This window comes from Chelmon rostratus, chromosome 2 (genome assembly GCF_017976325.1).
Source record: "Chelmon rostratus isolate fCheRos1 chromosome 2, fCheRos1.pri, whole genome shotgun sequence".
Taxonomy (NCBI): domain Eukaryota; kingdom Metazoa; phylum Chordata; class Actinopteri; order Chaetodontiformes; family Chaetodontidae; genus Chelmon; species Chelmon rostratus.
This window is the reverse complement of record NC_055659.1, coordinates 16,643,463-16,666,690: the sequence shown is the minus strand read 5'-3', so window position 1 is coordinate 16,666,690 and position 23,228 is coordinate 16,643,463. Positions and strand designations below refer to the sequence as shown.

At 41.4% G+C, this 23,228-nt stretch overlaps 2 protein-coding genes across 5 annotated transcripts; both read right to left on the bottom strand.

Moving 5' to 3' along the window:
* Positions 1-212: 212 nt before the first annotated feature.
* cse1l (CSE1 chromosome segregation 1-like (yeast)) lies at positions 213-9,921 on the bottom strand. Its single transcript, XM_041948041.1, has 25 exons — positions 9,832-9,921; positions 8,865-8,957; positions 8,577-8,719; positions 8,287-8,388; positions 8,044-8,189; positions 7,857-7,947; positions 7,606-7,713; positions 6,559-6,651; positions 6,285-6,452; positions 6,067-6,196; positions 5,886-5,951; positions 5,397-5,599; positions 5,199-5,283; positions 4,895-4,956; positions 4,666-4,802; positions 3,991-4,094; positions 3,763-3,860; positions 3,503-3,653; positions 3,180-3,388; positions 2,932-3,029; positions 2,738-2,823; positions 2,308-2,389; positions 1,463-1,609; positions 1,096-1,327; positions 213-904 (listed from the first exon to the last, which is right to left on the bottom strand). Exons 2-25 carry the CDS (start codon positions 8,947-8,949, stop codon positions 815-817), a joined length of 2,916 nt encoding a protein of 971 aa, XP_041803975.1. The 5' UTR covers positions 8,950-8,957; positions 9,832-9,921; the 3' UTR covers positions 213-814.
* Positions 9,922-10,467: 546 nt separating this feature from the next.
* Positions 10,468-21,648, bottom strand: LOC121612251 (protein polybromo-1-like). Of its 4 annotated transcripts, none has more exons than XM_041945003.1 (29): positions 21,508-21,648; positions 21,300-21,397; positions 21,033-21,180; positions 20,793-20,942; positions 20,296-20,412; positions 20,140-20,208; positions 19,952-20,050; positions 19,777-19,862; positions 19,323-19,408; positions 18,972-19,188; positions 18,141-18,282; positions 17,957-18,051; positions 17,589-17,868; positions 17,243-17,348; positions 16,472-17,111; positions 16,127-16,345; positions 15,840-16,039; positions 15,575-15,732; positions 15,216-15,467; positions 14,978-15,123; positions 14,426-14,583; positions 14,115-14,298; positions 13,675-13,876; positions 13,388-13,589; positions 13,129-13,281; positions 12,441-12,605; positions 12,023-12,075; positions 10,887-11,100; positions 10,468-10,631 (listed from the first exon to the last, which is right to left on the bottom strand). In XM_041945003.1, the coding sequence occupies exons 1-29, from the start codon at positions 21,646-21,648 to the stop codon at positions 10,468-10,470; spliced, it is 4,944 nt and encodes a 1,647-aa protein (XP_041800937.1). The 4 variants fall into 4 exon arrangements, with proteins under 4 accessions (XP_041800937.1, XP_041800953.1, XP_041800945.1 ...); XM_041945019.1 differs by having other exon boundaries at positions 10,887-11,073; positions 12,447-12,605; positions 14,978-15,144; positions 15,840-16,025; positions 16,134-16,345; XM_041945011.1 differs by having other exon boundaries at positions 12,447-12,605; positions 15,840-16,025; positions 16,134-16,345.
* Between the last annotated feature and the right edge of the window lie 1,580 nt (positions 21,649-23,228).

The window sequence follows — 23,228 nt, the reverse complement described above, 5'->3', positions numbered from 1 at the left end:
AATTTGTCATCTGAAGGGACAACACAATATCTATTTCTGATAAAATAACCATAAATGGATCTGAAGGGCAGCCAGGGATAGTTTCATGAAAAGTAAAAATAGCTTCTGAATAACTGCAACACTGGAGGCCAAACAGCTAGTAAGATTCACAAACCAAGATAAATTAATCTGAAAACAGTGTTCATAGAAAAAGACACTGCAGTAAGAACAGATCTATACAAGTGCCTCTTTTTATTCACATTAACAAACAAGTGCAGAAACAAAGACTAGACATGAACAAATCTATGGAAAACATGCAACAGAAAAATATTAAGCTTTATGTTTGAGCCACAGACTACAGTCTCCATAACTGTAAAAAGGAATTCAAACATACAGAAGAAGCTGTAAAGAAATATCTGCCATATGATTCAGATGTTCAGCGTTCCACAATACTGTTGAAATATGCCTCTGCTGATGCAGCTGTTATTATAATAAACTGACAATTGTATCAGAACATGATATCCAAATCCTTGTAAGCTTTGCCACACAGCAAACAAAGGGCCCCAACACTAAACAGTATTTCAGTTAAGCCAACTTTTGGTCATGTCTTTAAAAACCCTTAAAAAAAACTTGCCTTAGAGAACACACCCTTTATTCAGGCAACATTATCATTTCTCTGGTAAATCCATCAACAACTGTCAAGTCAAACCAATCAAACAAATCTGTAAAGACTAAAGTTCAGCCGAAGCAGGTTTGTCGTATGACCTGAGGTCACTGTGATTGCTCCTGCAGTGTGTTGTGGTCTCCATATGACGTGAACAGCATCGCATCAATTTCAAACCAACTGCACAGTGGCTGCTTGTAAGTACCCCTGCAGGTACTGAAGGGCTTCTGCGTTCAGACTGGTGCTCAGCATCGAGGGAACCTGCACCAAAAAACAAGACAAGAATCAGTGTTTTTTTTAACCATCATCTGTAGCAGAGCACAGTGACATTTAGGCAATAATCTTAACATTTCTTCTCAAACAAAACTATCATGAACTTATTGAAAAGAATAACCACAGAACATACGTTTTTGGCATAAGTTGCTAAATATCTCCTGCATGTCTCAACATACCCTTCCCGGACAGGCTGTAGAGAGCTTGTGGAGCGACTGTGCCAGCAGGATCTTTGGATTGCCGACAGCGTCTCCAATCGGGTCGTGCTCCTTCTTCCCGGCAAAGGCCAGTTGTGAGAATGCTGTCTGATAGCCCGGTGTGTCCTCAATGTCGATGAAGTGCTCGTCATCTGGGATGCTGTCATCTTCTGGCAACTCAAATAGACCAATGAGTGCCTGGAGCAGAGGGGTCCTGAACAGAAACATCAAAAACTTTTTTGAGTTTTACTAAGGACAAAAAAAGTTAATGAAACACACTCCCTTAGGATGCATCGGGGAAGAATTTCTGCCAAATGTACTGGTTGTTTCCTTCAGGATGATTTCTCACCAGAGTTTAGTGTACTCCGTGTCCATCATTGCAGGACATTCAGTCAGGATTTTTGTAATTCCAACAGCGCAGATCTTCTTTTCAACAGCTCCAGACACCTTCTGAACCTCAGGAATAATTATTTTCTCCAAAACCATACCAAACATTCTGCAACACACACACACACAAAACAGGATTATTTATTATTTATTTACATTGAGCTTACAGTCAACAGCGTGCCTTCAAATCCATATTCAACCTGACCCACAAACCTGTGTTCATTGTTCAAGTATTGTTGCAGGATGGTAGGATGCAGGTTAGAAACATTTTTTTAAACTGGGTTGCCTGTGAAATCCAAGCCGACTGGAGCTTCCATCCTTCACAATGAGCCACCTTTCAAGCTTTAAAGGGCCGAGCGTTTGATAATGGAGTACTCCTTTAGAATATGTCCTATTTCTAGACATTGGCAAAGCTTTGCAGTAACAAAGACAGGCTTCAACAGCTTGAGTGGGCCATCAAATTCAAGAGGACAGCCAGTTTATGAGTCTTTTATAGTGCTGAAGGTCCCATATTATGCTTATTTTTAGGTTCATACTGTTATTTTTGGTGTCTAATCGAAAATGTTAACATGCATTAATGTTCAAATAACATTATTATTCTCTGTCCATTGCTGCAGCACCTCTATTAACCCTCTGTCTGAAACACTCTTTTAGTGCCTGTCTCTTTAAGATCCCCAACTTGTGAGAGCTGACCAATCAGAGCAGCTCTCACATGCCTGAGCAGGAAACCGCCCACCGCATCAGCTTTGCAGTCAGACAACAGTGTACCTTTCTGTTTACATCTTGCTGTACAGAAAATGCACTTACTTTGGCTGGATGTTGTCAAAAATCTCCTGAAGTGCAATAGCTCCGTATTTGACACAATACAAGTTCACAAACACCAAGAAACCTGAAAGAAGAAAGTAAACAATAACACTCAAAACTTACCATTACAAGACAGTAGGACTGTCAACAAATATTCTACATTGAAAGAGGTAAATCTTTTAAAAGAAATGTTTATGTTGAAATAATATACAATAATATACATGTTTCTTGTAGTATTGTTTTGGCCTCTTACAGACATATTGCATAAACACAGATATTCAAATGGTTTGAACCTATGCAGTTTTTTAGAGGGAATGATTGAACATTATTTTCAGCCAATTATGACAGCCCTATCACACTAGTTAATTCATGAGTTAAAAGGCATGTGCTCTTAAGAGAAAATCAAGGTTTGTAATGAGATCATGGTACTAACTCTTGATGAACTTGGTGGTTTTGGAGCTTTGTAGCCTCTGGAAGAGCAAAATGAAGATCTGTTTCCTGTACTGGGTGATAGATTCTCTGGCAAAAGAAGGAAAACAAAAAACCCGTCATGACGTAAACCAATCAATTTCGGAAAGTACTACATTTTACAGATGATTTTTACACTGAGAACTATAATGGACTTACGGGGGCATGTGCTCTATGATGCTGTTGAGAAGGTAAAAACCTTGGTGATCATTGGCCTTAGAGGCAATAAGCTTTTGGAAAACTCCAAGCAAGCCAGACTGAGAGGAAAGATGAGCAAGACAAGACCCAAGTGTCAACATACTGGTCACACAATGAATAAATGCAATCTATAAATTTTAAGAATTAAACAAATGGAGACATAATCACTGTTAGTAAATGCAGACAACTAAAACACTGCCATCACTTACTATTTTATCTGCGGCAGTACCAGCAATAGTGGCACCTCCCTTCTCCAGGTAAGCCTGGAGCAGGCGAACCAGAGGTGGGATGTTTCCTGTCCGTTCCCATAGCACAGGCTGCAGCAGGTGAGGGAATAAAGCCATGTAGGAAGAGGGAATAGAATTGGAGTGGATCTCTAGGAGGAGAGACATCACCTGGAACACGTATGGAAGAAACTCTGCAACAGAGCACAAAAGGTGGATGAGTGGAGTTGCCTCTATCAGCCGCAAGCTGTATTTATCAGCATATCATCTACACGGCTATAAATCAATTCCATAGATAACCGACACACCTTGGACATCGTTCTGAAGAATCTCAGTGAAGACTGGGAAGAGTGCTTCCTCAAAGCTACCGACAGTGGTGGGGTTGGCCTTGCAGGTGATCCGGATTGACAGGCACAGGGACTCAAACAGGTAGTGGTTAAAGTGAGGCTTGCTGGGATTCTGAAAATGGGTGACAGATTTTGAATTAGTTGACATGTGGATCGCCTAAACAAACCTGTAGGTTGGTGAATCTAACTGTACCCATAAGTAGAAACAAAATGCGAGTTACCTTGCTGACTAAGAGGAGCTTATGAGTGAGCTGACCAATCAGAGTGGGAATGTACGGAACAATGGCTTCCTGTAGCAGGGAGAAGCTGCGCATGATGGCTTTAAAAATTAAAAAGAAAGACAAAACAAAGACATGATGAGGCTACTTAAAATAACTCTGGAGTTGGTCTGACACACTGGGGAACATTAACAAGGAGCTGTTAAGAGGACAGAGGACAGACAGGTTTACCTTTCATGATGTATTCATTTTCCGCAGAACCAGGAAGAGCAAGTGCCTTGAACAAGTTGTTGAGCAGTTGTTCAGTAAAAGGTGCCATCTCAGCGGGTGTGATACTGAAACACACACAGAGGATGCTTGTAAAGATGGATGCAAAAATCTGAGCTGCCTTCCTGCACTTTACCTTGTTTCATCTGAGCTGTCTAAACCTAATTTCTTTCTTTTTTAACAAATAGCACTGCTATTATTGCAATACTGCTGGTGAATGTAGCAACTGATCCCTGCAGAAAAGGTAAGTAGGCTCAATAGGCAATCTTTCCTAGGTATGGGTCATTACTTTAAACATACTAGTAAATATACTAACATATTTACAAAATGATCTCTTTCACCTAATGTGGTTTAGATGTACAGCTTGTCCAGTTTTGTCCAATAGAAAGTCATCCCAAATCGGAATTTAAATATGGAGACATTTGACCTGTTCCTTAACTGGACTGGACAAAGACGTGTGAGTTACAGAAATGTAATTACAAGGATGAAAGTAGAATAAAACCTAATTTACTTCGTTATTCGAATAATACACTGTACAATTAATGCTCACTTTTTGTGTATCTGGAAAAACTGTGTGAGCAATACTCTGGAAACTGTTTTGGTTAATTCAAATACCAGTATCTACTGTTCGATACTTACAGTGTGGTGTTGTTGGGGCCTCTCATGGTGAAGAGCCTCTCCAAAGCATGGGCAGCATAAGTGTGCTCAACTGTGCTCTCTGCCTGCAGGTGACTTATCAGTAGAGGAACTGCCTGCAGCAGCTGCTCCTTAGGAAGCTGAAGGAAAAGGACAGAGAAGAAGCTGTATGTAATGCACTCAGTATGCGTTCTGAAATTCAACAAATTGTGGATGAATTAACTGTTCATACCTGGCTTCTGAAGATCATGACATACTTAATGGCATCTGCCTTCAGCACCGGGAACTCATTAACTACAATGACAATGAAGGCCTGATTGATTGATGTGTATACACAAATACATTTTAGACATTCAAATTACACCAGAGTTCGCTGATGCTGTTGCAAGTTGCAGTTAAAATCCTGTCAGATTACCAGTGTTTATATCAACTGATCAGCCAAACTTAACATGAGCCATCTGTTGTAACACATAATACATCTTGTATTTCTAAAACAAAGAGAACTGTAAGTCTTCTTAGTAAGTAAGTATTCTTACCATTGGGTGACTTTAAGTCTGAGAGAATGTGGTTCACAAAGAATTCATTGAGATTCACCAACTCATTGGCTTGTGTTATTCCATGCTGGTGAGAAAAATGAACACATTATTCTAATTATCAAACACAGTTTCTAAATGTTCAGTGTTTTCGCAGTCATATATTCAAAAACCCTCTGATAATTAAAGGCTAAACGATACCTTCTGTGTCTGCGCTTTAGACGCCAATGATGTGACCAAATAGATGGCAGCATCTTTGTGTTTCCAGTTCTCCCCGGGATTCTTGGCATACTCTGCCAGCATTGAGTTCACATAGCCGGAGAAGATTGCTGTGACGGGGCCCTCGAAAAACTTACAAAGACCTCGCACCAAGTCACATGCCGCCCTACGACGAGTGTCGATGTCTGAGGAGGGAGGGGAAAACTGTTAACGTGGTTTTCGTTGGCATACTTTTGTTAAGTGTCCCATATTTGGCAAACTGTATGTGGAAACCTAAAGAAAATTTGGATGCAAGTATTAACTAACCAGCTAACTAAATAGGTATGTACATGGGGTTTGACTAAGCTTACATGCCAGAGGCAACGCTTCACAAACAACAGTCAAACTCAAAATGTAAGTCAGAACTAAATATAACTACCCATATTTATGTGAATAATTCACATTAGGGAAAGCAAGAATCAAAATCTTTACCAGATCCTTCAAGGTCCCTTCGGATGTATTCCTCAGAGTTATCTTCAAAGGCCTCTTCATCTGCACCTAATCAGGAATTACAGGCAATCTGGTCAGTATCTCACATTAGTGTCCAAGCAGGCAGAGTCAGAGTAACATTTCTTGTTGCAATCCCATGACTCAAAATAAAGCATTTACTTACTTCTGAACTCCATGTTGGGCACAATGACCTTCTCGCAAATGCTAGTGAGTATATTCTGGTCCTCAAATAGATGCTTGTAGTGTGGCCTTTCACAGACTGATGCCAAGAACTGGATAGCATTGCTTACCAGCTGCAACAAGGACAAGGTGTATTGTTAGCAAGGGGAAAATGAACTTGAGAGAGAACACAGGCACAGAGTCGGGGGTCAGTTCTCTCACCAAGTCATATTTGACTTCCTGGCCAGTAGAAACTAAAAGGTTCCAGATAGCGGTGACAAAGCGTGGCAGATACGGCTGGAATTCTTCATCGTACTTCTGAGCGTAAAGAGCAGCGTTGTCACAAATTTGAGACTTCAGCAGCTCCAGGAGACCTGCCTCCTCCTCATCCTACAGAGATGTCAAAAGAGACCCAAAACAAATGTTAAAAACCATGATCTAGCACATCAGTGTTGAAAAGCTGAGGCATGAGTGAAAAAAGAAAAGAAAAACTCACATCCGTTTGTAAAAGTTTGTTATCCAAAGTCAGTAGGCCGTGGAAATTGGTCATCCAGGTTTCCATGTTGTCTTCAAAAAACTCTGGGAGGTCCTGTGAGATAATACAGAGTAAAAAGCAAGCAAACATTTCACATCCCTGATTAAAGTGAAGATGAATTACTGAAAGAAAAGTTGACTTGACAGCCACATGGTGCAAAATACTTCAAACTCTTCACTAGTGGTCATATTACATGACTGCCTTACAATAATTACAAATGTATTACAATTTATCAATGAATACTTGACCAAATTTGAAAACATTTAGCTTTTGAGAAACTTTAGAACCTCTTTTGGATGATTTCTATTACAGAGTCCAACTTATTTCATTAAGGCATAGGAATGATTGGCTATTGCGAATTCAATTAGTGAAAACAATTCCAATGCAGAAACATCTGCATCACCAGCAATTGCTGATATTGACTTTTAAGGTACAGGAGAGCCCAAAAAACTCAATATTTGTAGTGTTTAGCTACATGCATGTTAAAGATAAGAAACTTTGTCAATAATGAAAACATGATGCTTGATTCATAGGCCCTCAACACATGACACTTAACACAGAAGCTGATACAAGCTGTACATAAACTGTATGCAAGCAGCCAATACACCTATCAAAAGCTGTTGCTTCACACCAACTGACAGGGCTCCCAAACATCTGCTGTTCCCTTAATTATTTTTTGTTGTGCACATGATAAGAGGTGCTGACATCCTGGTGTACAACTGTATACAACATCAAATCTTTATAACGGTGATATGAGACTTCTGTGACCATCAAGAGCCACAAAAACAGCTACTTCATATTAATCCTTTATGATTAACATTTATCTTGAATTCAACTTCAAACATGTCCACAGCAATAAATGCCACCAAAATGTATAAAGGGAAAACAGTGCACACATACATGTCTGGATTGTGATGTGCTCTTGTTTTGAGGGGAGAAAAAGAATTACCATAAAATGCAACCGTCCAAAACGGTAAGGCCTTGAAATACAAAGAAACATGAACTGACCTGGAAGTTAAGACTGTAGAAGAGCTTGGAGATGAGTGTGAGGGAGGAGAATAGGACTTTCAAAGCATTGACATCTGTAGAATGAGTCCGACACAACTCAATAGTGGCCTACACAGAGAGAAAATTAAGGATAAATACTTTGTCAAATTGGAATGTCATAACTGTGTCAAGCATTTCAATATTTGTTACGTTATATAACAACTGGGCAACTTGTAAGTGTTGTGGCAACTGATCTGAAAGTCATTACAAACCTTAAACAGGTCTGTCAGAGGTAGGGCAAATGTGTCCAGTACTAGTTTAATCTCTGACCAAAGCTCATTTGACTTGAACTCATGGCGGTACCTAGAACAAAACAAAGGGGGGGAGCAGAAAAGATTTGACAATTCCATTTGAAGTTAATCATAAAAACATTTAAAACCATTAAGAAGGGAACTCTACCTCTTGAAGAGGGAATGTGCGGTGCGAAGCACTCCATTGATGATGTGGAAGTCTCCAATTCTGAAGCGGGTCACCATCTCAGTTAGCAGATCGGGCCATTTTTGTGGGAAATCTTCCCTTCCTATGATGCTGATGGCATCACTCAACTGTGGAAATGCATAGGATAAACAGGGGCTTGGTTGAGCATCTCCCTTAAACATTCAAATCAGACCCTTTAAGGCACTGTGCCATGTGAGGATGTACCTGTTTTTGAATCTGTTCTGGGCTGCTTAGCATCAAATTCACTATGTTTGCTTTGATTGCTGTCCGGTCTGGATCAGAGACTTTGTTTGGTTCATCTTCAACCTTTGGGAAAACATATTGCAAATGTAGGATAGTCAACAAGTCTATTACAACAATGGCCCTCATCACACTTGGTACTAAATATTACTTTATATACAGTTTGTTCCATACACAAACATATCGACATACCAGCTAATAGGTATGAGCAAAGTCAACAACATGTAAGCATGCTGTTACTTGGTGAGACTCACAATGCGCCAGTTTCTTTTGATGTAGTTCTTGAATGTAACAGCGGCACAGACACGAATCACGTTGTCTTGGGACTTCTCTAGCAAAGTGAGTAGTAATAAGGGGTAGTTCTGGTTTCCCTCCACAGATTCAAGAAACTTTTCAGCTAAGAAACAAAAAAGATAAATAAAAAACAGGTGTTGCAAAGCACAGATTATGTAAGCAAGTGAACACTTAGCAAAAATAGGTCAAAAAGAGCAATATTCTTTAGAGACTGTGTTAAAATATGTCATGTCATTATAATGTATTACCTGGACGTCTGACTGTTGGGTCTGGGTCCAGTGTTTTCCTGAGGAACTCGGTGAGGGTTTGTAGGTTAGCGTCATTCAGTTCCATGCTCGTAACTAAAAGCAAGAAAACCGTTGACTGAATGAATGACAGAAATAAACCGGCGTCTGGCAGCAATTTCCTCAAGACGGTGCCTAGCTTTACAAGATATGGATGGACTTTATCTCACCTTAAATGCTGAGTAATCCTATACACAAATTTTAGCCATGCGTTATTAAAGCGTGTATTTGGTTACTAGAAGAACAAAATACTTAAAAGTTACATATCGTACGTATATCTGGACTAAATTTATTGTTGAAATAACCCGTGTTGTGGCTAAAACTTACAGCTTCACTGCTCCATCTAACAAGTCAAAGTAATTATTGTTAATAGCTATAAGTTTACAGCTCCGCTGCTAGTTTCAGTCATTCATGCATTCAGACTGCCGTTGACTTTAGCTTGCTAGCAGCTAAGCTAGCTAGCTACATCGCCTCAATCTAGTATTAGCTCAGCTGGCCCCGCTGACTCCAGATCGGTTTTATGTAGTCGAATGTATCAGCTAGCAGTGTAAAGATTGTGTAGTCTTCTGTGTATAGTTCATATATAAGCACATGGTTGTCCGGATGTCGCAAGAACTCGAGCTTATATAGAATTATGTTCTACGGAAGTTATCCAATGCGCCACTGTCTCAAACTAAAAACATAACGTGTAATACTATTCAAAGCAGAATGGAAAGCAATATCCCAATTCCAGTGAATAGACTGATCCAGCAGCCGGTCCCCTCCAAGACAGCCTGCTAACGTTAGCGTTAGCTTGCTAATGGGTTTTGTGCTGACCATAAAGTTAGCTAATGTCCGAACATAACGTATTCGCCCTCCAGATAGAGAACCATCATACCGTTTCCAAGTCTAATACCATATTACTGGACATTAAAGCATTGGGACGTCTTACCGTTCCAGTGAATTTCAGTCAGGATGGGATGGAGAGGCACTACAGACCGCTCAGACGTGCTCGCCTTGCCAGCTTTCAAACGTCGTCTGAAGCAAAGGAACTGCGCGGTCAGTGTACTGCGCAAGCGCACATGTCAGACGAAAGCTGTAAGACACACCCCTTGCTTGGGCTATCAATTGCAGAAACACAAGGTAACTATTTGCGTTAAATAATCATTCACGATGCTAAGTAAAGGATATTCATAATCTCCGCTATATGAATATGCTAGACATTCCCTTCTACTTTCACTTATGGCTTTTAGAAAATGCTTAAATTAAAATTCACAGTCACGTGATCATCCTTCACAAGCGACATGGACATGCAGTAGGCTCTGCTCAGGAATTAACTTGCAGCCAAACTGAACTCTTCACATTTTAATCATGAAAGCATGAAGGCAATCATCACAGAATGGCAGTCATTAACAATAATGCACTTAGAATCTGAAATGTAAAAACGAAAAACAGCTTCAAAACAGAAAGCTTTTATGACTACAAATACATTTTTTAAATGACAACACAAAATAAACACTTTTAGTGAGCTTGATCCTCTTCCTGTCTCACAGGCACAGAGGGAACAGAGGCTCAGAATACGAGCATGCTACAGGTTGTGCGTCTGACGGACGTTCAGGGTGTCTCGCAGCATCAGGTCGCGGATTCGCCAAAGTGCATCTGCCATTGTCTTGTGGGCCCCCTTACTCTTCAGCCAGTGAGATGGCAGTCTGCTCTCTTGCTCTTTTGTCAGGCGCACATCTTGTTTTTGAACTAAAAGTACACAAATATACATTACATTTGGAATGGTTTTAATTAGTGTGTAAAAAAAAATCAGTGCTAGTGTCTCGCACCCCAAGAAGACCATTGCAAACTGAAACCTACTGTATGGATTAATGCTCAAATCAGGGGTCACTCATCAAAGCTGGACAAGCTTAACCCAGAAACACATATGTCCCAATCTACGTTAGTCAGTGTGAGAGTCATTTTGTGTAGACTTCATCACTGGAAATCTAAAACAAGACTAACCTGAAAGAGTTTGGTCCCACTTGCTAATGGTAGAGGACTCTGCCGTAAGGCCCTCAATGTATCTGAGGTACGCCTCAGAGTGCAGCAGCCGCTGAGACTTGGCTGGTGGGGACACAAACACTGGGGTGGAGGGCTGCTGGAGCGCTGGTTGTCCTATCTGGCCTTGTCCTGGGTATGGTGGTGGAGCCTGCTGCCCTGAGCCCATCAAACCCACCTAATGAGAATATAAATGGCTTAATTAATTAAAAACATGGGGGAGATGGGGCAGCTGTTCCTGAAATCACACCTGCTCATTAAGACACCCATAAGATCACACACTACTTTTCCTGTTATATGAAATTCTGTTTATCTAGTTTGACATAAATGAGTCCATCACATAAGTTGCGAACATAGATGTGTATCTGTGTCCTGTTCTGAATTAATGGCTAAATGGGACTTTTTTCAGGGATACTGTGCAGCAGTCTACAGGGATTAATCTACTGCGGAAGGGAAAAAAATGGTGCACAGACGCGTTACGGCAGAGAAGCCTTTTTTTTTTGTAAATCTTCAATCTTCAGTCATTAGCAGGTTTGCCAGTATGAAAGACAACGATGGACATCTACAACTTGACATTAACCTTTATCTAGTTTGCTGTTTGGCATCACTGAATATTTCATTATCTTGGAGTTAAACCAGTGAGAAACACACAGCTAAGTAAAAAAAAAAAAAAAACATTTTTGTGTGTGTGTGTGTTTGTCTGTTCCCAAGTGTGGCAGTGATGGAGAAACTGTTCTGCTAATCTTAGCATAAGGGATAAGATGGCAATCCTGCTGATTTCATTCATACTGTAGTCAAATTGTGGACAGTGTGGATGTTATTTTATTTCTTTTTCATTGCTTAAGTCAGATCCATGGCATGAGCTGTCCTTGACACTGAAGTGATGTTATCACTATGTGGATTATTGTTCTGCGTGACCTGTCTTTGACATTTCACAGTAGTGAAGTCCAATAATACCAGGCTGAACGTGATTATCCTAATGTGGGTGTTTTATAAATATTCCGCAGTATGCACATGTGACTAGCAAATAAACCACTTCCCTGCACTTCCCTGTTACCTGTTTAAAATTTCTTTCGTTCTTACAAAGCCTTACAGATTACCTGGGATCCATGAATGCTTCCTGCAGCAGGTCCACCTCCCATGCCACTGACACCTGTGGGGATATTCAACATCAAGTCGCTGTCAAAAGCTGCAGCAGGATACTTGATAATGTTTATATTACAAATACTACATTCAAAGTCCAATACTTAACTTTACCAGTGTCATTTTAATCACATGAGAGCACTTAAGAATGCCAATTATGAATATATTTTTTACGATATCACATTTACTTTTTTGCTTATTAAGCCTAATGGTAATGAGCAGGAAAACAACGAAGCCCCAGTTGAGGATATATGCTCTCAACTGATAAGTCATCAACTCAAGGACTTCAGCCTATTGGTACAGGTATCCCCTCCAGCGAGTCAGATTGGTAGACAGGAAGCAACTGCGTGGCAGGTGGGGTGGCTATGACAGCACTCTTACCAAAGCATGGCATTCCAGGAAACCCAGGCATAGCGGGCAGGAGATGTTGGGGAAAGACAGGCACCCTCATGTGATGTGGTGGTATGCCAGTCTTACTAACCATGCCTGCAACGTGGCCCCTTCGGGGCATCATAGCTGACCTATATGCACCCATCATACCTTGTTAAGAAGGAACAGCAGTAACACAAGACAGCAACATGCATCCGTCAAACATGCATCAACTACTTCACTACCAAGCATGCAGAAATGTTAATATATACGCTTTCATATAATCACCAGATCATTATGATGGATATGAATGGAAAGAAAAGCAGCACAAATGAAAAATGCACAATGAAAACAAGTTTGTGCACATGCTCTACTATCAGGCACTAACTCGTCCCAATTCTCAAATGGCGCACAGCAACCTTTCCACTTCATGTTCTGCATTCAAATACATGTGGAGTCTACCATGATGTGAAGGTGGAAGAAGAAAGAGTACTGTACGACAATCAAGGTTTGGGCTTTTCAAATGATGTTAGAGGCAACATGAAATTAAATCACAACACTACAACATCACAAACACGCTAACATGGGGGTGATTAGGAATACTTAGAAAAATGTGAATATATCTAGCAGTTCAGCTTCTTATTCCAGCCCTCTAGTGTACACTGGAGATCCATCTGCATCTATGAGGGGTTACCTGACACAGGCGTCATGCTGGGATCTAGCATCCCCATGGGGGTTGGGGGAGGCACCACCCCCATCAGTGCCCCTACTGGGGTACCTGCTCTAGGGGATGTCTGATGCTGGGTCCTCTCACGCTCCTGCTGCTCGGCCACTTTAGCTGCTCGCTCTGCAGCACAATAAAGACGAGCACAGGGCGTTAACTTCATGTGGTTCACATTTCTTGAAACACAAACGTGTGGATCAAGACTAGAATTTAAAGGGGTTCTGCTCACCTTCATATTCTGCTTTCTTGGAGCTTTCCAGGTTCCTCCACTCTGTGCCAACAAGGCGGCTCAGCTCCCCAAAGGAGAAGTCTGGGTGCTGGGCTTTGATGACCGCTCGCATCTCGCTGCTGAACAGGATATAGCCACTCATGTTGATCTTCCGCTTTGAGCCCTCCTTCTTTGAAAGGCCTTTTATGGATTTTGGCGTGGACTGGCAACCAAACACAGGACAAGTGTTCACAAAAATGCTACAAGCTACAGAATCGCTTGGTAATTTGAAAAGCTTCCACCCTCACCTGCGGGGGAGTGTAAGGCAAGATATCCATGTCACCAGACATGGAGGACTGCATCTGAGGAAGAGACTGGTCTCCTAGCTCGCCATCATCATCCCCAAGATCCTCTAGCTCCTCATCTGTCATATCAGCAAACTTTGCCTCCAGTTCCTCAATTTTCCTGTCCAGCAGAGGGGATGGCTCCTTCTGGGGTACTATGAGCTTCCTGTGTAAGATAATCAGAAAAATACTGTGCAATTTATCCACCTTTCCAAATAAATCCTCCAGTTAGGAGGGACTTGATGCTATACTCTTACTAAACTGGAAAACAGGCATAGACAATCACAAAGGACACAACCAAAGATTTAACTACAAAGGAGGATAAAGTGTCTCTGATCTGAAAGATTTGTATCTTTTCTGTCCTACTGCCAACAGTTCATTTACAGCATGTAAAGGTTTTTCACCTAAAATAGTAAGTTTCATCCTCCACCACCTTCCCAGAGAGTGAAAAACGCTTGAGACCCTTGAACTTCTTCATCTGCTTCTCACTCTCAATGTAGCGGCTCTCACAGAGCAGAACATTCTCCTCAGGCACTTCAGTTGGCCGACATGACAGATAGTCTTTGAAGGACGACACTACACACTTCCCTATGAAACAAGAAAACCGACTCAGCGAATGCATTAAATGATTTCTATGAACTACACACATGCAACTTTATACACTGCAGCATGTTGGAGTACAAAGTGCTGGTATTTTGTTTAGGTAGGAGGGTACCGATGATGCAGGTCATAGGACAAGTCTCCTCAAGGTTGCTGAGGAACACTTCCTTCTTGTAGAACATCTTGGTCGGCTCATGCTCGGTTTCCTCTGGATGGATGAAGATTGGACCGAAGAAGTAGCCTGCTCCATCTCGCATCCACATTTTCTCAATCCTGTTCAAGGTATTTTTAAAAATAAGTTGCATTAGAGATGCTGGAAATGAGAGAGCCTTTGTATAGTTTCAAAGACATGACCATGCCACTGCGCCAAGATCCCTGCACATCATACTTTCCGACCACAATATAGAGTTTGAGTGTCCACGATTGATGGGAAGAAGGTGACATGCCTGGTCAACTATCATTGTCAGTTGGAAAAAAACCAACAACACTTCGACCCTTTGCATTAATTTGCTTGTGTGCCTTAATCAAGAAAATTCTTACAGAAATTAAACAAAATATCAGCTTTGGCAAGTTTAAACTGAATCCTTTTATCCACTCCAGCAATGCACAACCATTCAAAACAGAATACTGTAAGCATGTCCTGTAAATATATATGTATTTCCTCTACCTGCCCACTCGGTGGCGCACTAGTCCATGTGAACCAATGTAAACACAGTCTCCCACTTTCAGCCACAGATTGTTGTAGCAGAGCTGCTCGTAGTACTGACACCCCGGCTCCCCATTGGTCATATCCATTGGCACATCCTCTCTCTCCTGCTGACACAAATTATGTTCCTGACAGTAGACTGTTTTATCACAGGTCCACTATAATTTTTTAATGGATAAACAAAGAAACTGGCATTTACCTTGTCTACAATACCATCTGTCATTTTACTTTCATCAGCTATCTCTGGTGGTTTCTCCTCTTGTTTGGGGGCAAACATGGATGCCACTCGGACGACAGGTAGAGGTATCTCTCTGGGAAGAAACCGAACAGAGCTCAAGGGCATGGCCCACATCTTGATCTTCTTGAAGGACTTGGACTTGGCAGAGTAGCGTGATTCACAGACGTAGACGTCCTCGGCTCTGAAGCCCTCTGGGTGAAGTTTGAAGTACTCCTTAAATTCCACACACAAAAAACACTTGGTCATCACACATTCAATAAGCCATTGCTCAAAAGCAAAACGTAAATCTAACAAATGTACAGGAAAACGACAGAGCTCACCTTTACAAACATGACCACACATTTGCCCAGAATCTTGCTAACAGGAGCTTTGTTGTAATAGTCACTCTTAAAAACTTCCTTCTCCAAGAACTTCCTTGTGGCGAGATGAAACGTTTCATTTGGCCTGTAGAACCAGCAGCCATACAGCCACTTCTCACCTGCATTTATTAAAACAGGTCTCAATAAAAGCTAAAAAGCTAAAAATCTTGCAGAAAATGTGAAAAAACTAATTGAAAAATTGACTAAATGCAAAAATGAGACTGACCAGTGTCGTCTTGCCAAAGGCGTTCAATGTAAATGATGTGAGGCTGGAGGTTTGGCTCTGCAGGCTCCACATACACGTAATCTCCCACGTGGTACATACTGTCTTTGAAGCTGCAGTCCTGACTGTATGTGCGTTGCAGGCTAGACTGCCATGATCCTCCAACAGAGTCCTCTCTCTTCTCAGCTTCTGGGAATTCACAACTGAGTCAGTGAAACATTGCGACAGTATATGCTGAGACAATGCATGATGGAACTTCTATGTGCAGTGTCCTTTAATATATATTGAACAGAATACCCCTTTTTTCCTCTTCCCTCTTGATTTTGTCCTCCTCAAACTCCTTGGGGAGCTTCTCTTTCTTCTCCTTTTCCACATCGCTGTGCAGGTGTTTGGAGGTGTAGCTGAGAGCAGGAGACATCAAGATCTCTCCGTTCTTACATAGCTCATCTCTGATCCTGATGAGGAACTGCTGCAGCTCCACAGCATCTTCAAAGATCTCCGAATCAGTCCTGCAATGAACATAGTGTCACAACACTTTGACTTTCTTTTCATACAATAATCCAATAACATTAATGCATAACAAGACGATCCGACAACTGATTTGGTTTTGCACAGGATGGTCAACAGTACCTCACCTGTTCAATCGTCTGGCCTTTTCCAGCACTTCAAACATGTGGTCCTGGAACACGTCCAGCCTCTTATACCTCCCTCGATCCACATTAGTCCTGATAATCTCAAAATTGAGTCGTGGCTTCTCAGGATATGCAGGGTCTAGGGCAGGAATCTCAGCGAGTGAATCACTGTAGCAGCGGCCCTCGTCATCTTGATGACCGAGCACAGAGACGAAGAGACTGCGGATGAGCTCCTGTATGAGACGGGGCACATCGGGCACATGGGCGTCATCTCCCCCCTCCAGGTCACGCCTCGTCTCTAACAGCACCCTGTGCAGCACTAGGGCGTCGCGGTAGATCAGAGACTCGGGCTCGTTGTAAGTGCAGGCGTTGTTGAACATGAGCACCAAGTCCTCTACCAGAGCATCCACATCCTGGTACTTATTAGCCAACATGTGGCTCTTGATCTTCTCCATGTCCACAGGTTTCTTTATGGCGATGTAGTAATCAGGCAGCTCAGCGCGAGACGGCAGCCGCAGGAAGATTGTGCTGAGGCGACGGCCCCGCTTATCTATGTAGTTCTTGACGGCCTCATAAAGCTCATTCAGCTTCTGTTGTAAGGGTGTTAAGTACTTGGACTTCTTCAGAGTAATGCTGTTCTTTCCTGCAATCAAACAAAGTGTATGTGTTTTAACGATAACCAACCTTCCCACTGCTTGACAGGTAACAAACTCATACATTTGCTTGAATTTTATTAAGTCAATTAATGTTAATCTGCCTGACTAAGAGACATACTTATTTTTAATTTTGGCGACATCATGTCATCGTCATCTGTTGCTGGCCCGAGATCTCTGCGTTTGTCTTTCATTATTTTCTCTAGGATGTCAGCATCATTGTAGACCTTGAACACGACAAATAAGTTCATCATGAGGAGCTCCAGGTTCCTCAGGTTAAAGTTCCTTTTTAGTTAATTCTTACCATCGCCATCTCAATCTATCCACTTTACAGCTAATTCCTAAGTGGACTCTTCTTTGCAACAGCAGACATTTCAGACTCAGAAATGGTAATGAAAAAGACATACAGACTAAACACTAATAAAAGCACCAATGAAAACTAGAGACAAATGCCAAACAGCTGTTACCTGGGAACCTTCTTCATTGTAGTGTCGAGCATTGCGGAACATCAGCCTCATATCCTCCACCATTGCATCTTCTGTCATGTACTTGTCAGAGCGGATGTTGTGCTCAATGGTCCTGAGGTCCATTGGTTCCAAGATGACCTTGTAGTAGTCGGGATAGTCCTTCTTTGAGGGCTTGACCATGAAGAGGTCACACAGTCTCCGACCGGTGCCAGCTTCTCGTGCCTCGGTCACAGTAGCTAAGAGGATTTTCATTCGGTTTTTCTTTGTGTTCTTCTTGTGACTGGAAACAAAAGGTAAGTCAAACTCCCACAAAACAACAAAGTACTACTACACAGAGCTGATGGAGTTAAATATGACGGATGGCAAACCTTTTTCGTTTGGTGCTACTGGTGTCAGATGTGGCAGAGGAGAGCATGCTGTCTCCATCGTCATCATCTCTCTGCAAAAGCTCTTTCCTCTTCATCTAGACGGTTAACAGGTAACATATATATCAAACAGTTATAATGCCTCTTGAAAACACCACAAATATGATGTGCATGCACTGATACTGACCTGCTGAATGTGCTGCAGTTTGAGCGCACGCTTGTAGATGGACGAGTGAGGAACATTGTAGCGTTTGGCATTCTCAAACATCAGCGTCAGATCAGAGTCAACATGCTCAACACTCTCGTATTCGTTGTTCTTCATCTTGTTCCTGTGGGGAATTACGGGCTCTCACATTTGGGAAGGAGGGCACAGAAATACTGTACTGCACAGTGAGTGTGTGTGATGCCGCAGGGGTAGAAAATAAAAAAAGAGAGAACGTTGGTGAAACAAAATAAAACAAATCGATGATGAAAACATGAAGAAAAAATGGGTTTCCATCCAGGGAGTGTTTGTAAATTCTGATTCTTGGAAAGGATCTATAAAAAGTCAAATTTCTGTGTCATCGTTACTAACTTTTTCCACAGCAATAAAAACAAATGAACAAACTACTGGCCAGTCAGAAATATGGAATTGTTCTGGTAGATGTGATAGTCGACCTTGCTGATAAAAAGACCTCATGTACATTTTATCTCTAAAATCATTTTAAAAAAGTAATCCAAAATTGACCAGATAAACAACTATGCAAAAAATATGACATAATAACAATAAAAACATGCCCTTTTAGAAATTAATTGATATACATACATACTAACTTAAACTGGTATTAAACCCTGAATCCAAACTGAATACCATTTTAAGAGGCTACTTTAGGTTATCTATTTTTAATGAATCTTAAAAGGGGATTTAAATAAAAACAAACAAAAAAAAAGTCAAAACATAAAATCTGCATTGACAGGCCTTTGTGGACACAGACATGCACACACACACTGAGTTAGATCAGTAGCGGTGTTGTCATACTTGATCTGATGGAGGCAGATGGGTTGACTGATCTGGTGGTAGTAGTCGGGGTAGTCCTTCCTGGAGGGCAGCTGCAAGAAAGGCTCAGAGATCAGCTGGCCCTGGCTATTCCTGGCACCTCGGACGGCCTCATACAGCTGGAAGATGGGATTACTCATGTCTATGTTAGAGGTCATACTCTCTGCCTCAGATTCTCCCTCATCATAGTGGACAGAGCCTGAGAAACACAGGTGATAAATGATGACACACCCATCAATAAGAAGCATTCGTTGCAGACTGCACAGAGCATCTTTATGAATGCCCAGTGGATGCATGTGTGTGTTTTATGTGGATAATGAGGTGAAGATGTACCAGAAAGTATGCCCTCCTCATCACTTTCATACTGAAGGGCCATGGTGATAGCTGAGAGGCGGTCTCCCTGGGCAGACCTTCTGTTCCTGACAGACAGACAGACAGACAGAAGAAGAAGAAGAAGAGCAACACAGTAAAAATCTAACGCTAAAGCTAGAGTGGATAGTTTAGAAGCATTTTTTGTTATATTTGTTGAATTCTCTCTACATCGTGACAGCAAACAATAAATCAAATGCTCTGACAAAAAAAAGAAAGAAAAGAAATCTGGCATCTGTGGCTGTCGTAGGCATGTAATAAGCCCATCCAATCATTCAGCCCCGAATGAAATGATTGGATGGCCAGCTAGTAGTACAAGAATGGCAGAGAAAGTGATTCCCAAAATTCCCAACACTAACATGTTAGCTTGACAGCTGTCAGCCATTCCACATTATTCCCAGTGCAGTCTCCTGTTTACCTGATACGAATGCTGGACTTGATCGGTTCTCCGTGTTCCATCTCAGACTTCTTTTGTGAAAAAATCTTTTTGATGGTGTTTGCATCCTGGAACAAAAGGGAGGATCATCAGGGTTTGTACATCAAACACAGTCAATGACTTCCCGCGTCTATCATATTCTCAGTTACACACTTACCTTAAACACTTGTGATCCAGGCTCATTGTAAGTTTTGGCATTCTTTACTAGCAAATCGATATCTTTAGCCATGGCACTGACACCTCTGTAGTGGCCCAACTAAAAGCAAAACATTTATTGGACATTTTATCAACAAAACATTGCGAACAATTAAATCAATATTCAACAGAGTAAAGGAAACAGTGTACCTGAATCTTTTGAGCGATGATTTTCAGATCTATTGGTTCCTTAATGATGGCATAATAATCTGGATATTGCTAAACGAAAAAAAGGGCAAATGATGCATCAAAGCATCAAACTCATTTGACTGATAATGACTTAAGTCACGCTGAATTTGCTCATACCATCTTGGAGGGAAGCTTCTGGAACAGCTCGCTGACCAGGCGGCCGGTGGGCTCAGTATAAGACACCACAGCATCGAGGAGCTGCTCAAGGACCTCTTTCAAGCAGGTAGGTGCATTCTGTCACACACAAGAGGTCAAGAATCAAACACATAACTTCATCAGAGGCATAAGTCAAATCTGAGAGATAAGTCTGCTTTCAGTGGGGCTTCACTTTTCAATAATTTCCTTGCTGCAGCCAACAATATCTTGTAACAAGAGGCACCTGAGCTGCATACCGTCCTCTTAAAATCAATAAGGAATATACAGAACACACAACATGGTCAGTAATGGAGCTTATTAAAAATAATGTTCTTATAAAGGCAACGCAGTTGTTATCGTAGAATGGAAATATTAACATGAGCACTGTAACAATAGTATGGTAAGTCATCTCATACTTCAATAAGTAAATTAAAATAAATTTTTAAAAAAGTCTTATCAGCAGGGTGTGTGAGTGTCACCTCATCCTCAGTGGACCCTCCAGGGTTGTCTTGCGCATCGAACCCATCTTCATCATCCTCATCATATTCCCCTCGCTGAACAAATTCATTCTTGGTTCGCAGGTAAAGGTCCCACAGTTTACAGGCTGCCTTGTACTCTGGACTGTCAGACTAGACGGGCACAACATACAGATTCATGTAGGCACACAGCCTGAGCAATACATAGATAGAATTTCTGCCCACAGCTTTATGCAATATTACCTTGTAATATGTTTTTGCATTGTTGAATAACAGCTGAAAGTCATTGGTGAGTTGTTCAACATCATCATACTCCTCCATCTTTAATTTCTGCTGAATCTTCATCATGTCAATAGGCTGAGACACCACATGGTAATAGTCTGGTTGATTCCTGTAAGAAATGGGTACTTGCACATTTTCTGTGTCTCATGTTCATGTTGCATTTCTTGACTGATATTAAGGGATGTAACTATATGCACATATCTACTGACCACTCATCCCTTTCCTCACCTCCGTTTGGGGGCTCTGATGAACAGCTCACACAACATCCTGCCCTGGTCGTCCTTGTAATCTCTGATTGTGTTGTACAGTTCATGACATACAGCAATCTGCAAGGCAGGGATGAATCAGTGAACACATCCTTTTCCATGTCAACTACTTAATCTGCACAGGAAGAATGTTCAAAGAAAAACAGTGACTGAAATTTGTAAAAAATTACAGGATCCACAGTTGGAATGTTTGAAGTCCTTCTCCTCTTTCTCCCAATTGAAGACACTAACGATGAAGTCTGGTTATCATCAAAATCTCCTCCACTCACACTGCTAGAGGGGGATGTCGCCCTTCTCCTTTTCAAGGCCATGACGAATCCCTGAGGTAAAGAGCCATGGAGGAAATCTTACGTTAGAGCTAGAAACATTTAATATTCTGTTGTCGAGGTACAGAAGTGTTCCTCTATGAAAAGAAGTGCCATTCCTTAATGATTCCTTCCACCAAACACTGGTCCTAATCTTCAATAAAGTGAATTCATTGTAAAACACAACTGCTGAGCTAATTGTCTAACTATAGCTACAACTGGCACACCCTCCCACTCAGTGTGTTTTTGCTCACTTTAGTTGTCACAATTATTGCTTGATGGATTAACATTTAGATCTACTGTGCCGGTGGCTTATGGTGGAGAGTGGGGCCTTTTTTTTAATATTGTGAGTCATGACATGCAGTTGTTGTCTTATTTAATGCTACACATAAATGGCAGTTTCATATTTTCTATATTTAACAGAACAAAGTTGGCTTAAGGTTTGAAAATGGCTTCAAATGCTCTGCTGACTACAGCTGCAACGAGTGATCAATTAGTTGTCAACTATCAAATTAATCGGCAACTATTTTGATAACCAATTTGAGTAATTTTTTTTCTTTACCAAAAAAACCCTCAAAACACTGATTCCAGCTTCTTAAATATGGATAATTTCTGTTTTTTTTTCTCCTTTATGACAGTGAACCGAATATCTTTGGGTTGTGGACAAAACACAACATTTGATCATGGGCTTCGGGAACACACTGATAGACATTTGTCACCATTATCTGACATTTTGCATTATTTATTTATTATATATTCGTGCATCAAATAGTCGACAGATGTCTCAACAATGAAATAATCATTACATGCAGCCCTACTGCTGACTACTGCTGTGAAGGAGGAGGCTTTTGTTACCACTGCAGAAGGACTGAGCAATTATTGATGACTAATAGGGTTTTTCACAGTACACATGTTGACTTGTTGCAGTAGGAAAAGTGCAGCTGTTACTAATACGACTCCGTTCTATTACTATGTCCTTGAGAGCTCTGAAATGACCCTGAAACTGAAGCAGCTAAACAGAATGCAGCCATCATTCATTTTATCATTTAGACCTGTGCTTTTCCTACTGTGAGCAGGCCAGCATGTCCTCCACTAAAAAAGGCCCTTTGAATCTCACCTTTAAATGTTCTTTAAAAAATGGGGGAAAGGAAGGGATATTTCTGAAGATATGGTAGAAAATATTTAATGGCAAACACCCACATGTCATCCATGATGAGTGATGTCATGTCACCCCAAATGAACTTGAATGATGAATGAGCACCCAATAGACACGGGTATCAAATTTAAAGTCTCAAAAGTCAACAGAAATAAGCAATTCAATGGTGTTTTTCCTCAGGATCTGCTCTCCTAGTAGCTTTCATATCCCTTGTTTCCATATTAGAAAAGGTGACAACCACACCAGCTGACTCTCATCACCTGGGATGGCATTTCTGTGAACGGACACCAATGATGCCGGCGTGTCTGGAGGTCTGACCGACCAAACACGTTAACCGCTCCCTCAGATGTCATGTAGCTGCGCACTGACCGCAGCCCGCTGCGCCCACAGCAGCAGTAAGCTAGCACACAGAGCAGCGGCTGTCCACGTA

Bases quoted from the DNA above. Each gene is read 5' to 3' on its own strand.
- cse1l (XM_041948041.1), bottom strand. From the start codon at position 8,949: ATGGAACTGAATGACGCTAACCTACAAACCCTCACCGAGTTCCTCAGG. The intron at 8,720-8,864 runs GTAATACATTAT...TTTGTTTCTTAG, and splicing joins CCCAACAGTCAGACGTCCAG to CTGAAAAGTTTCTTGAATCT. The intron at 4,957-5,198 runs GTAAGAATACTT...TTGTCATTGTAG, and splicing joins AGACTTAAAGTCACCCAATG to TTAATGAGTTCCCGGTGCTG.
- LOC121612251 (XM_041945003.1), bottom strand. From the start codon at position 21,648: ATGGCCTTGAAAAGGAGAAGGGCGACATCCCCCTCTAGCAGTGTGAGT. The intron at 15,733-15,839 runs GTCAGTCTCATT...TAATAAATGCAG, and splicing joins CCTTTGGCAAGACGACACTG to GTGAGAAGTGGCTGTATGGC. The intron at 12,606-13,128 runs GTAACCCCTCAT...CTTCTTAACAAG, and splicing joins CAGCATGACGCCTGTGTCAG to GTATGATGGGTGCATATAGG.